This window comes from Hypanus sabinus, chromosome 6, assembly GCF_030144855.1.
Source record: "Hypanus sabinus isolate sHypSab1 chromosome 6, sHypSab1.hap1, whole genome shotgun sequence".
Classification (NCBI taxonomy): Eukaryota; Metazoa; Chordata; class Chondrichthyes; order Myliobatiformes; family Dasyatidae; genus Hypanus; species Hypanus sabinus.
In genome coordinates this window covers 57730759-57746304 of record NC_082711.1, presented here as the reverse complement: position 1 = coordinate 57746304, position 15546 = coordinate 57730759, and the positions used below count along the sequence as shown (strand labels likewise).

At 37.4% G+C, this 15546-nt stretch overlaps 2 protein-coding genes across 6 annotated transcripts in view; one reads left to right on the top strand and one right to left on the bottom strand.

The window, feature by feature from the left end:
* The window catches only part of adam22 (ADAM metallopeptidase domain 22), a 337659-nt gene extending 326379 nt beyond the window's left edge, over window positions 1–11280 (top strand). For all 4 annotated transcript variants that reach the window (XM_059972204.1, XM_059972203.1, XM_059972205.1 and 1 more), the window contains 2 exons: window positions 4044–4167; window positions 4840–11280. In XM_059972204.1, the coding sequence (XP_059828187.1) occupies window positions 4044–4167; window positions 4840–4860 (145 nt within the window). In that variant the 3' untranslated portion in view covers window positions 4861–11280. The remainder of the gene's footprint in view (window positions 1–4043; window positions 4168–4839) is intronic.
* The window catches only part of gtpbp10 (GTP-binding protein 10 (putative)), a 56120-nt gene continuing 50318 nt past the window's right edge, over window positions 9745–15546 (bottom strand). For both annotated transcript variants that reach the window (XM_059972208.1, XM_059972209.1), the window contains exon 10: window positions 9745–12938. In XM_059972208.1, coding sequence (XP_059828191.1) covers window positions 12736–12938 — 203 coding nt within the window. In that variant the 3' untranslated portion in view covers window positions 9745–12735. The remainder of the gene's footprint in view (window positions 12939–15546) is intronic.

The window sequence follows — 15546 nt, the reverse complement described above, 5'->3', positions numbered from 1 at the left end:
GCTGGGTTGGGTAGTGGGGATAAGCTCCCGCTCCCGATTAAGTACTCACAATAGCATACATCTCAAATAGTCTCTGACAACCATGTCCAGCGTCTTGCCTTTACATGTGGCTTGGCTATGAAACCCAGTGGAACCATTTCTACTGATAAGAGAAGGGGCAAAGTCAAGTTTTGGACACCTAAAAACCTGGCAGATGGGGCTTGTCAGCCATGGTTGGCAGCTCAACTAGGAGAAGAAACCCTTCTTTTCAAACCTTTGCTGCCCTGCAGCTACACCCATTCATGAGGAAGGCTTTGGGGATAAATTCTAAGGCAACATTTGGAGCTATAGTCCGAGACAGTTTTGAGTTGAATCCTGACTGGAAACTCTGCAATGCCACTGGTGTGAAACTGTATTGGTCTTTGCAGTTCCTTTGGATTCATCAGCTGCATGAAGAAGGGGAGGATGCTGTATGGGCAACAGGTTGCCGTCCATATCATACTGCCCTGGCTTACACATTGACTTTAACAGCTAGGTCACAACATCCATGGTTGACCTTGACAAACAGAGGGCCATAGAAGGTGCTTAAGTAAAATGAAATCTCTAAAATGCTTTTCCATTGGGAACAGGCTGTACTTGGAATGCCAATGGTGAAGTGGTTGAAGTGGCTTTGGAGGAACCTTTTAGAAAAAGTGACCATAGTTTATTAAGTTTCAAGGTAATCATGTAAAAGAAAATAAGGCTGGCCCTTGACTTAAATTGTGGGCAGAGCTGATTTCAATGGTATAAGGCAGGACCTGGTGAAGATAGATTGGAAACAGCAGCCAAAGAGCAAAACAGAATCCAATAAGGTTGAGGCATTTTAAAGATGAGATGGTAAGAGCTCAGAGTCAACATCTCCCTTTAAGGGTAAGAATCAGAAAGTGGTAAAACTAAGAAAAATTAGTTAACAAAGAGAATTGAATGTTTGCTCAGAAATAGGAAGCATACATGAGATACAGGTATTTAGAAGACTTGAGAAAGAAATTAGGAGGGCAAAAAAGAGGACATGAAATGGTTCTGGAAAGCAGGATTAAAGAACATTCCAAAACATTATAGAAGTACTTTGGTTTTCATAAATCAAAGTCTTGAGTACAGGAGATTGGATGTTATGTTGAAGTTGGTGAGGCCTAATTTGAAGTATTGTGTGCAGTTTTGATCACCTACCTGTGGGAAAATTGTAAATAAGGTTGAAAGAGTACAGAGAAAATTTACAAGATGTTGCAGGACTGGAGGACCTTAGTTATAAGGAAAGATAGGATAGATTAGGACTGTATTCCTTGTAAAGAAGAAGATTGAGGGGATATTTGATAGAGGTACACATAATTATGAGGGGCGTAGATAGTTGTAGTCCTATCCAATCTCAGTGGAAAAAGCCTGAGATTGGGTAGGACTACAACTATAGGTCATGGGTTAAGGGTGAAAGGTTTAAGGGGAACATGAGGGGAAACTTCATTCAGAGGGTCGTGAGAGTGTGGAACAAGCTGCCAGTGCAAGTGGTACATGCGAGCTCCATATGCAATTCAGTGTTTATGAGAAGTTTACTCTTACATGGATGGTAAGAGTATGAAGGGCTATAATCCAGGTTCAGGTCAATGGGACTAGGCATTTTAAATAGTTTGGCACAGACTAGATGGGCCAAAGGATCTGTTCCTGTGCTGTATTTTTCTATGACTCTATATTAGAAGTAAAAGAGTAGCTAGAGAAAAAGAAGGTTTCTTCCGGGATCAAAAAGGAAATTTAATATGAGGAGCTAGGGGATATGAGTTGAATCCTGAAAAGAATATTTCTCATCAGTATTCATGAAGAAGTAGGATGGAAAATTAATGCAGAGTTATGCTGATGTTCCAGAATATCCCTGTGTTAGGAAGGAGGTTGTTAGAGAGTTGGCACAGGCTCTAAATAAATTCCAGGGGTCTGAAAGGATCAATTCCATGATGTTGTGGGAAGCAAGCAAGGAAGGAAGGAAATAGCTAGGGTTCTCATGGAAATCTTTGCATCTTTGTCATACCCACTAAGATACCAGATAACCTAATTTTGTTCCCTTTATGAAAAAAGGACAGTAGGATAGATAAGTAACTACAATGTAGTGAGTTTTACAGTAATAGTAGGGAAATTATTTGGAAAAAAATTCAAAGGTCACAATTTATTTCCACTTCAAAAAGCAGAGATTGATTCGAAGGAATCATTCAGTGAAATGCTTTCTCATGTCTTGAGTATTTGAAGAAAGTAACGAAAAATATTGAAGGGAGAGTAGTTGATAATGGTTTACATGGGCTTTAGCAAGACATTTGTTAAAATCCTGCAGAGTAGACAGGCCAGGACAGTTAATGTACATTGGATACAAGGCGCGTTAGTAAACTAGACCCAAAATTGGCTTGATGATATGAGACGGGATAGTGGTTAAGGGATTTTTTTTATGATTGGAAATTGTAACCCATGTTATACCACTGGGATTGGTGCTAAGACCTTTGTTGTTTGTTTTACATATATGTGTGAATCTAGGATGACTGATTAGTAAGTCTGTTGACAACCCAAAAATTGATGAAGTAGTAGATAGGGAAGATGGCTGTAAAAGAGGGACATAGATAAGTTGGAAAGTGGGATGGGGATGACAGATGGAATGTAATCGGGAAGAAAAGCAAAAAGTATTGCATCTTGGTTAGTAAGTGGCAGGGATCTCCAGAACATTGTACATCTATATGGAATGATTTGCCAGAGGAAGTCGTAAAGGCAGATACATTACAACATTTAAAATGCATTTAGACAAATACTTGTAAACAAAGAGGAACACAGGCCTGATTGCAGGGAAATGGGATGAGTACACAGAAGTCAGCCTGGGCAAGTTGCACCAATTTCTGTACTGCATACCTCTATTCCTTTTTCCTACTCCTCTGTTTAAGTGAGTATTAAGGACTAGGCTTTTGATAATCTCCCTATGGGGCTTAGCATCAAGGTTTGGTGATGCTTCTACCAAGCACTTTTAGGACATTTTGTCACATCAAAAGTGCTGGGTAAATCCAGGTTGCTATTGTGGGTGTTCAAGACAAGAAGCAGCAAAGAAGACTACAGATCCTTATTAGAGATGTACACGGAGACACAGGAAGTTAGTAAACTATATCTTAAATCGAGTTAATAATACAAATTACCTTGTGGTTATATACTATTGCATACTACTTCCCAATTTTATCACCATATATCCAGTTTAATTAATGGTTTTCAAACAATTAATCACCAAGCATTATGTTTCCAAACCTGCTGCTTTATAGTTTTCTTTTATGACGTTTTATTTTGCATTGTTTCCATTGTCTTGCCTGCCTGCAGCGTTTGTGTCACTTAATGTTTGCTGTTTGCTTGACTAACTTTCCAGTTGGCAAAAATCTTGTCTTAATTTTACAAATAACAGGTTGGCCTTTGCCAGTTGCATGTAAGCACAATGATTTTGTTTCCACCTTCCGACCTCCACCCCAATCCCCCTAACCACACTTGTAATATCTTTATATGAATGTAAAATGTTTAGCGATCAGCCTGTACTATGATGTACCAGCCTGGTCTGTAATAATTCTTCTTTATTCCACTGCCACAGACCACTGCTGAAGCTTGAAGGCAGTTTATTCTCAAGCCTTTACCAATTGGGTTACCTGTCTAATGTTATATGGGACTGGCCTGATAACTAAGTCATTTAGTGGGATACATCTTGTCTCCATTTTATAACTTCCTTATAAGAAAAAAATAGAAATTCTCACAAATAAATCAGTAGCCTAAATTGCATCCTCCAATGCCATAGGACACCACCAACACATATGGGTAACACAAAGAGTTGTGTCACCATGTTGTCTTGGGATTTCACTGTTTATTTAAATCATTGCCGAATGAAAACAAAAAGTGGCTCATTGCAAATTTTTCCAAATAATATACTGGATGTCCTTAACTAAACCATACCAGCACTGATACAGATTTAGTACTCTGGCTGTCAATAATCTAAGATGCCATAGGCTGTGTTGATTTTTGGTTTTCCTTCTTAGGACATTGTCTCCGTCTAAGTCGCATTCTTCGTCCAATGGATCAATTGCTTCTAGTAGGAAGTGCCCATACCCGATGCCACCTCTTCCTGATGAGGAGGGAAAGGCAAGTCGACAAAGTGCACGGGTGAGTACATTTGAAGAGGTTGAAAACACAAACAATTTCATTAAGATTTTGTCTTAAGTACATTACCATTTGGTCCTTTAGTTTGCCATAGTGCAATATCTTATGGGCAGCACCATGAAGCTTTGTATAAATGGTTAATTTTGTGCTTGAGTGGCAACAGTTTGCCTAAATGGTTAGAGAAATAGTACGGCTATGAACTGATCAAATTACAACAAATCTTCTCTTTATACAAAATATTAGTTCGATGATTTGGATGCAACAATGAAACAATAAGGTGTGCTGATTCACACATCTTCAATGGCTCTTCTTTAGTTCTGATCTCCTGTACTGTATGTGTAAATTATGCATGTTCATCCTGTGATGATGTTGCTTTCCCCCAGCTGCTTTGGTTTCTCTTGTCAGCCACAAACGTATGTTGGTCGGTAGTTTAACCAGTTAGAATATATTAGTCTTAACGTGGGTGAATTGTGCTTTTAAGCACAAATTAAATTTTACATTAATAAGTTCATTATCAAGGTTGCTAAGTAATATTATGTTTGTTGATTTTGAAAGATGAACCATTGTTAAATCAGAAGAATTAGAGGTACCGGTATATATCTGTTTTCTTTTTAAAAAGGTTAATAGTTTCTAGTTGATTTATAAAACCTATATTCGTGCTCTTTTTTTCCACAGCTCTGGGAGACCTCCATTTAGGTTGCCATTTAGTGGATCTGAACAACTAAAGATTTCCTTCTAGTTTTATAAAGGGGCAGCCTTACACTGATGTCTCTAATGAATGAATCTCCAGACCATCAACAAGACTTTCAAAAGAAGGAATATAAACTCCCTCTGCTAACTTCAAAAACCAGGGCTTCTAAATATAAAATAATAGACTTTGGCTCATCATTAATAAAACAATGTTCTATGAAGAGTCAGCATTCTTGTGCAAAATAACGCACTGAAACAATGATCTGGGAACAGGAACTCTTCCTGGAAAAAAAGACAATAAAAAAGCTGTCATGTATTTGCATATGTTATGGTGCTTAGTCCTCTGGAAGAAGATTGAGAGCCCATTTTTCAGCAAGGCTCAGTTGAAAGCTCCTGAGTACACATTCACTGCATTGAATAATAGTGCGCACGGATCCCTTTTGTTCTAGTAGTCTAGTAGAACAAAATGTACTTGCATAGACATAAAAAGATGTTTTTTTCCCCTAAAAAATTGCTTTGGATTGAGCTGTATAACGGGACAAATAATTGCATTTGTAAGGGTTATTGTGTTAAAGAAATGGAATATGCAATTGAAGATCAAAATCATATATTTGATACTTGCAGAAATGCTTGCTCAGAGAGTATTTTGTAAATATGTACAGTGTTTTTCACATTACCTGACAACATCAGGCAATTGTTGCTTGCCCTACAAATCAAAACATGGTCATGTCAGACTTAATATTGGTAGATTTGGTGTTTTCATGTAAATTATTGAATCTTCATTACACCAGAGATGAAGAAGAAAGCTGATAATTTAATGGAAAAAAATGTTGGAGGTACTCTGCATGTCAGTCAGCATTTATGATAAGAGGAACAGAGCTAGCCATTTAAGTTGATGAGCTTTCATTAGAACTAGAAAAAGTGAGAAAATTTTGTTTAGGGTGAAGAGAATGAGTCTCCACCCTATTGCACAGCTTTCCTTTCTTTTCTCCATTACTCTTCCTCCAACCTTACAATGTCTTTTTCTTTCCATTTTTTCCAATTCTGATGAAGACTCATGTGCCTAAAAAATAACTATTTCTCCTTTCACAAATACTAGTTGACCTGCTGAGTATGTGTAGCATTTTCCACTTTTATTTTGTAATTTCCAGCATCTGCAGATAAGGAAGTGTTTGGGTGTACAACTTTATACATTATAAAACATAGTTCTGTATTTATGTATGAAAACTTTCATGTCAGAGTTAAATATAATTAATGTTGTGTCATTCACTAAATAAGCCATCCTCACCAAAATACAAAAATATCTATTTGTTTCAAACACAAGAGGAATTATGTTTTTTTTTTAAATGCATTAGGCAGACATGCTAACAGTTTACCAGTATAAGAGCTGGAGGAAAATACTTATCAGCAACTGAGCTTTATGGCCCACATTTGGACCAAGAGTGATCCTAGTGAAGCCCAAACTAGATAGTGGTGAGTAGGTAAGTGCCACTTAAAGCACTGTCAATGGCTCCTTCCTTCCATATACTGATGTTTGAGAGTAAATTGAGTGGGTTGCAACTGGATCTGCCAAGCTGTTTTGAGGACAGGGCATACCTGGACAATTTTCTATGTTGTTAGGTAGGCACCGAATTTGTACTGTGACAACATGGCTATAAGAATAACTAATTCAGAAACTACAGCTGAGATATTGATCTGTCTCACAGGCTTGTGATAGCCATTTCTTGTCAGGCGTTTCTTGATATATGGAGTGAATTAGATTGATTCTATGATGATAGATGTCTCATGAGAAACTTAAGATGGATCACCCACTCGGAATTTCTGGCTGAACATATTGTACATGCTTCAGCCTTTGCACTCACTTGCTAGGAGCACCATCATTGTTGAGACTAGGAACGTTCCTGGAGCCTCCTCTAAGCTACTGTCCATCAAAGTTTACAAGATGTATCAGGTCAGTTGAACTTAGATCTGATTGGGTGATCACCTAATTCTGTCTGTTGCATGCTGTCTTTACTGTTTAGCATGCATGTAATTCTATATTGGGAGCTTTAACAGCTTGGCACTGCATTTTTAGGTACATGGCTGTACCCAGCATGCCCCTCTACAATCTGGTTTGATAATAATGAAAATTTTATCTTGAACAATCTCAAAAACTGATTATGCTTGTATCCAGTTTATAATCATTTATAAATGTTTTTTTTTTTACTTTTGTTAGGTTACCTTTAAGAATAACAAAGGATTTTAACAGGTTTGCTGTCTTTCAAAATTCTAGACCCAGCCTTTTTCAGTACTTGTCTCCCTAGCCTCCCTTCTGAAACATAAACACACATAACACTGATGGTAAAACAATGCTGCACCAAATTCCTCTCAGATGCTGTTCTGTCTTTGCTGGTCTATGTTGGCTGACAGAATCCAAAATTAAAATTCCCATGTGTGTTTTATCCAATGGCAAAAGTCTATTTAACTTCCAGTCTTCTCCAATGCTAACCACCAATCCCATCTCTCTATCCTTCTGGCCTTCAATGCCCAAATGTCTTTGTTCCTCTAAAATGAATCTCAGTTCATTAACTTCATCCCATCATTAACACAGTCATCAGATGTCCATACATGATGTTTGCCTTCCTAGCATTGCTTTGACATTCATTATCCTCATGATTCTGAAGCAACTTGAGGACAGTTCCCTGCACTGAAGTCCAATATGGCTTTTTTACATTTTTGAACCAGTTAAATTTATGAATAATTCCCAACATACAAAATCACCTGTCTATCTCAATCAAATTATTGTCATTTAAAATGTGAAGCTATGTATTTAAATCTGTAAATTATGAAACACTTTTTTCAAAAATTCTTAGGTCACAATCCAGCAGTGAGACTACGATTACATATAGTGTGCCCTCTAGAATAAATATGCCTAAGGTTTCACTAGACAGCCACTTTCCAGCTCAACTCCTTACAATTGTTTATGTTGTAAAGGTCAGTTGGGTGCAAACTATAACTTCTGTTTTCCTGTTTGTTCAGTCTCACAAGACATGGTGGGAGAAAAGTGGAACGCCAGATAGAATGTCAGGTGCTTCTTGATTACTTTGTAGAAAACCAGTCTATAGATATGGGGGTTTCATTATCTTTAGTAGCAGCATTTAAATCGAAGTGCCTTTGTATAATTCAAATAGTGTCATAATCTGAAAATCTTTATTTCTTGAATCAATTTGTTTGTCATGAGCCGATCAAAATGCCCAAATTGAATGTGATTCTACAGTAATGCTAAGATACTGTGAATACTCTTTTTCCTCTGCAGCTTACAATGAAATTATTACATTTAACAATCTCAAAGTTTTTATAAAGGATAGAAGAAATTTGCCTCTGGGTGCTCACACTTGAGACTTGGCTGTGTACTCATTCCTAGACACACAATTCCATTGAAAATTATGACAAAATGAGTACAATTGGCAGCCAAAAGTCATAAACATTTAAGGCTAGTACCTGAAGTCAAATCTCTCTCCAGTAGTAAAATAACAATTGCTCAAAACTGCTTTGAATCTGCATCAGTTTCACTGCTGAATCTTCACATCATCAATGCACATGAATTGGGTACTTGGTCAAAGTGTGGTAGAATATCTGATTCATGTGGATCAATGAGATGAAGATTTAATAGTGAAATTTAAACAGCTCCACTAAGTAAGTAACTCAGATATTAAATATTTTTATGCTTTCTAACGTTATGCTTCGAACTATTAGAATTATCCATGTCAAGGAATGGTTTAGAAAGTTTTCTGTTTTAGAAAATATCCTACCATTTCTTCATTTTCACTGATTGAGTTTAGCCTGATTTAAAGGATCTCAGTAAAATGCTTCATAATTTAATTTATAGGCTGTAAAATTACTGTTAATGATAGGTGTGGTTCTGTAAGGTACGTACATTTTGCTTATGATTTTTATAAAGAATTGATTTCAACATTAAATTTCATTATAACTATACAAAATGTGGCTATATACAGTGGCATGCAGAAGTTTGGGCACCCCTGGTCAAAATTTCTATTACTGTGAATAGCTAAGCAAGTAAAAGATGACCTGATTTCCAAAAGGCCTAAAGTTAAAGATGATACATTTCTTTACTATTTTAAGCAAGGTTACTTTTTTATTTCCATCTTTTACAGTTTCAAAATAACAAAAAATGAAAAGGAACTGAAGCAAAAGCTTGGGCACCCTGCATGGTCAGTACTCAGTAACACCCCTTTGGCAAGTATCACAGCTTTCTGTATCCAGCTAAGAGTCTTTCAATTCTTGTTCAGGGGATTTTTGCCTATTCTTCCTTGCAAAAGGCTTCTAGTTCTGTGAGATTCTTGGGCTGTCATGCATGCACTGCTCCTTTGAGGTCTATCCACAGATTTTTGATGATGTTCAGGTTGGGGGACTGTGAGGACCATGGCAAAACCTTTAGCTTGCGCCTCTTGATGTAGTTCATTGTGGATTTTGAGGTGTGTTTAGGATCATTATCCTGTTGTAGAACCCATCCTCTTTTCATCTTCTTTACAGAAGATGTCTGTCTACTTTCATTAAGAAATGTTTGCTTCCAGAATTTGCTGGTATTTAATTGAATTCATTCGTCCCTCTACCAGTAAAATGTTCCCCATGCCACTGGCTGCAACACAAGCCCAAAGCATGGTCTATCCAATCCCGTGCTTAACAGTTGGAGAGGTGTTCTTTTCATGAAATTCTGCACCCTTTTTTCTCCAAACATACCTTTGCTCATAGCGGCCAAAAAGTTCTGTTTTAACTTCATCAGTCCACAGGACTTGTTTACAAAATGCATCAGGCTTGTTTAGATGTTCCTTTGCAAACTTCTGGTGCTGAATTTTGTGGTGGTGACACAGGAAAGGTTTCCTTCTGATGACTGTTCCATGAAGGTCATATTTGTGCAGGTGCCATTGTACAGTAGAACAGTGCACCACCACTCCACAGTCTGCTGAATCTTCCTGAAGATCTTTTGCAGTCAAATGGTGGTTTTGATTTGCCTTTCTAGCAATCCCACGAGGAGTTCTCCCAGAACGCTTTCTTGGTCTTCCAGACCTCAACTTGATCGCCACCGTTCCTGTTAACTGCCATTTCTTAATTACGTTACAAACTGAGGAAACGGCTACCTGAAAACACTTTGCTATCTTCTTATAGCCTTCTCCTGCTTTGTGGGCATCATTTATTTTAATTTTCAGAGTGCTAGGCAGCTGCTTAGAGGAGCCCATGGCTGCTGATTGTTGGGACAAGGTTTGAGGAATCAGGGTATTTATAAAGCTTTGAAATTTGCATCACTTGGCCTTTCCTAATGATGACTGAACAAGCCATAGCCCTAACAAACTAATTAAGGTCTGAGAGCTTGGTAAAAGTTATCTGAGAGCTCAAACCCCTTGGGGTGCCCAAACTTTTGCATGGTGCTCCTTTTTTTCTCAGTCTAAAATTGTACAAAACAAAAATAATATACTAATCTTGCTTAAAATGTTGAAAAGAATGTTTCATCTTTAACTTTATGACTTTTGGAGATCAGTTCATCTTCTACTCACTTAACTATTCACAGTAACAGAAATTTTGACCGGGGTGCCCAAACTTTTGCATGCCACCGTATTATTTTGTAGCACTTTCATTACCATTTGTCAAATTATTTCTTGGACCTCCACAATAGTTCAGTTTGTAGGCTGAGAAGTGTCTGTCTACTTTCATTAAGAAATGACCGGCTAAGTTGTAATGCATCATTGTAATCAAATGTGATGTATGTATACATACAGTTAGCTCTGTAGAAATTATAAAAATACACAAAGAATATTTCTGTGAAACAATTAGAATGGTTTAAAGATTCCACTGAATACTTAATTCTCACAGCATATTGGAAGTGCATGTTAAATTGTACCTCATGCTTTCAGCCATTCTGAACTCCTCTATACCACAGCAGCATAATTGCAAAAATATTGTTTATTTGCCACATCAACTGTATGCCAACAAAATGTCATGTCACCATGATTTATTACGAAATGCCATTTTGAAAATAAGATGAATTTTAATATTTGTCTTAGACTATAGTGCTATGGATGCAACTGTAATAGGCTGGCAATAAAATGTAATTGAATGGAAGAGTTTTGGCAACTTTATAAAATTGTTGCCATTCCCATTTCTGCACCATTCAAGCAGTTTTACACCCATTCTGTATACTTTTATGGAACAGTTATAGAAATTAATTCCAGTTATGGACTTGTATATTACTTGCTGGCAATGTGATGACCTAGAAAAGCTCATTTTCCTTGGCTGAGTCTTAAGCTTCTGCCGACCATGGATATTATTGTGCTGTTGTATATAAAGCAACATTTTAGATTAATGCTTTTCTCAAACTATACTATTGTAATATATTAACTTAATAAAAAACTACTTCTGTTTAACCTGGAATCTGGTATATTACATGTTAATGATCCTATCACCTCCAGAATGGAATTTTTTACATTCTAAACTGTAAATGATGCAAAAGATCTTTAATTTGCAATAAGATTTGTGTGTCATCAACTAAATTACCCCATTTTAGTAATGTTCAATAGAAACATTCCTGTCATTGCCTGTACTCTGGTTTAGGCTATGATGCTTTTGTTTAATCCTCCTGGTCAAAAAAGCAGAATGTAAAATAGGACATTTATTAATGTTGTTGAAACACTTACTGTTCTCTACAGTACCATAGTAGCTGTGAAGATTAGAAGAATTTGCCAAAGCCAAGGGTGGCACAAGAATCAGGACTAAAGGTCCACACAAACTCCACCACTCAAGTGAAAATGGAATGCATGCATAAAAATGCCAAGAAAGAAAGTGAAACAAAAAAGATTAGGTAGGTCACTTATTGATAATTTGTTAGTTTGCCTTTCATTTTTGAAGCATTTGAAAATGAACTAGTCAAACAAGTTTTACGACCCTTGTGATTCAACGAACAATTCAGGAGGAAGAGAAGGTAATAGATATAATTTCCAGAATTCTGTGTGGAATGAAGTATAGGGCCTGAATGTGGTCTATAACATTAATCTATACATGAATCAAATGAGCAGAGAGCATTCCCTCCATCACTGATCATAAGATGATTTAATCCTACAGGCTGATTTGTCAAGCTGCTTCATCAGATGAGATATTCTCAACACCCACTTCTTCCTGCAACCTCTTGCCCTCTTTGTTAAGTACAAGATGCAGCATTGCGTGTACATTTGAATACTTCTCAAGTTTCCGGCTCATGAACATGTAAAGGCACATAAACCTCAAGTTGGGTTGATGGTCACGCATGGCTCTTCTGTTGACTGTCTATGGCTTCTTCATCAGCATTCACTTCTCTTCATTTCCAAAGGAAGCAAACATTTCACCACTTGTCATGAACTTCTGTTGTAAGTCAAGAATCAACATAACAATCTCAGGCAATAAACTAGCATTTCTAACATGCTATAAAAGTTGCCATCTGTCCTGGTTTTAAACCCAATAGTAACATCCTTCCCTCTTCCTCGACCATTACCTAATATGTAATATATAATTGAGCAAAAGGTGATAAGCAATTAGGATATTAGCATGACCTGTGTGTTCTTTAATAGAGGTAGCACAAGCATGGCAATCTTGTGGACTGCATAATTGTGTGAAAATTTTGATGTTACTTTACTGAGTCACATACCAAGGATGTGCTTTACTGAGGATGGCCTTCTTTACCTTGCAACCTGTCCCACCACCTTGTCTCTCATAAATCTGTTCAGCACAAGCAAAATTTGAGTACTTGAAGTCATATTAAGGGTCTTTCTTGCATCCTTTAATCATGAATATAATCAATAGTTTCCTTGAAGACTCATCTGCAGTAATCAACAACTTTGAATGTTCTAAATACTTTCAGGGAGTGTTTGAGTGTAACTTCTGCAGCTTTTCAAGCCTATAATGTTCATTTTCTAGGTCATCCTGATCGTCTAATGATTTTCGAATACAGTTTTTCAATTCTTCAATTCCATATCCAGTTAATGAAGAGATTGGGATTATGTGTTTAAACTGGACTTGTCTCATGGGGACCATTTCTTCTGGTATTAAGTGATAGAAATCTACAAGGAAATAAAATGTACGTCAAGATAGAAGATACATAATGCATATAACCATATAACAATTACAGCACGGAAACAGGCTATATCGGCCCTTCTAGTCCATGCCGAACACTTACTCTCACCTAGTCCCACCTACCTGCACTCAGCCCATAACCCTCCATTTCTTTCCAGTCCATATACCTATACAATTTTTTTTTTTAAATGACAAAATCGAACCTGCCTCTACCACTTCTACTGGAAGCTCGTTCCACACAGCTACCACTCTCTGAGTAAAGAAGTTCCCCCTCGTGTTACCCCTAAACTTTTGCCCCTTAACTCTCAACTCATGTCCTCTTGTTTGAATCTCCCCTACTCTCAATGGAATAAGCCTATCCATGTCAACTCCATTTATCCCCCTCAACCTTCTACGCTCCAAAGAATAAAGACCTACCTTGTTCAACCTTTCTCTGTAACTTAGGTGCTGAAACACAGGTAACATTCTAGTAAATCTCCTCTATACTCTCTCTATTTTGTTGCCATCTTTCCTATAATTTGGTGACCAGATACTCCAAATCTGGTCTCACCAATGCCTTGTACAATTTTAACATTACATCCCAACTCCTTCACTCAATGCTCTGATTTATAAAGGCCAGCATACCAAAAGCATTCTTCACCACCCTATCCACATGTGATTCCACCTTCAGGGAACTATGCACCATTATTCCTAGATCACTCTGTTCTACTGCATTCCTCAATGCCCTACCATTTACCAAGTATGTCCTATTTTGATTAATTCTACTAAAATGTAGCACCTCACATTTATCAGCATTAAACTCCATCTGCCATCTTTCAGCCCACTCTTCTAACTGGCCTAAATCTCTCTGCAAGCTTTGAAAACCTACTTCATTATCTGCAACACCACCTATCTTAGTATCATCTGCATACTTACTAATCCAATTTACCACCCCATCATCCAGATCATTAATGTATACGACAAACAACATTGGAGCCAGTACAGATCCCTGAGGCACACCACTAGTCACTGACCTCCAACCTGACAAACAGTTATCCACCACTACTCTCTGGCATCTCCCATCCAGCCACTGTTGAATCTATTTTACTACTTCAATAATAATACCTAACGACTGAACCTTCCTAACTAACCTTCTGTGTGGAACCTTGTCAAAGGCCTTACTGAAGTCCATATAGACAACATCTATTGCTTTACCCTTGTCAACTTTCCTAGTAACCTCTTCAAAAAATTCAATAAGATTTATCAAACACGACTTTCTACGCACAAATCCATGTTGACTGTTCCTAATCAGACCCTGTCTACCCAGATAATTATATGTACCATCTCTAAGAATACTTTCCATTAATTACCCACCACTGACGTAAAACTTACAGGCCGACAATTGCTAGGTTTAGTGTTAGAAACCTTTTTAAACAATGGAAGAACATGAGCAATATGCCAATCCTCCGGCACTATCCCCGTTTCTAATGACATTTGAAATATTTCTGTCAGAGCCCCTGCTATTTCTACACTAACTTCCCTCAAGGTCCTAGGGAATATCCTGTCAGGACCCGGAGACTTATTCTCTTTTATATTCTCTAAAAGCACCAGTACTTCCTCTTCTTTAATCATAATAGTTTCCAGAACTACCCTACTTGTTTCCCTTACCTTACACAATTCAATATCCTTCTCCTTAGTGAATATCGAAAAAAAGAAATTGTTCAAAATCTCCCCCATCTCTTTCGGCTCCACACATAGCTGTCCACTCTGATTCTCTAAGGGACCAACTTTATCCCTCACTATCCTTTTGCTATTAATATAACTGTAGAAACCCTTTGGATTTATTTTCACCTTACTTGCCAAAGCAATCTCATATCTTCTTTTAGCTTTTCTGATTTCTTTCTTAAGATTCTTTTTATATTCTTAAGTTTCTCGAGCACCTCATTTACTCCATGCTGCCTATATTTATTGTAGATCTCTCTCTTTTTCCAAACCAAGTTTCCAATATCCCTTGAAAACCATGGTTCTCTCAAACTTTTAACCTTTCCTTTCAACCTAACAGGAACATAAAGATTCTGTACCCTCAAAATTTCACCTTTAAATGACCTCTATTTCTCTATTACATCCTTCCCATAAAACAAATTGTCTGAATCCACTCCTTCTAAATCCCTTCGCATCTCCTCAAATTTAGCCTTTCTCCAATCAAAAATCTCAACCCTGGGTCCAGTCCTATCCTTTTCCATAATTATATTGAATCTAATTGGCACTGGACCTTAAGTGCTACCCAACACATACCTATCTCATTCCCTAACAGGAGATCCAACACTGCCCCTTCTCTAGTTGGTACCTCTATGTATTGCTGCAAAACACTATCCTGCACACATTTTACAAACTCCAAACCATCCAGCCCTTTTACAGTATGGGCTTCCCACTCTATGCGTGGAAAATTAAAATCTCCCACAATCACAACCTTGTGCTTACGACAAATATCTGCTATCTTCTTACAAATTTGCTCCTCCAATTCTCACTCCCCATTAGGTGGTCTATAATACACCCCTATAAGTGTTACTACACCTTTCCCATTCCTCAATTCCACCCAAAGGCTCCCTAGACAAG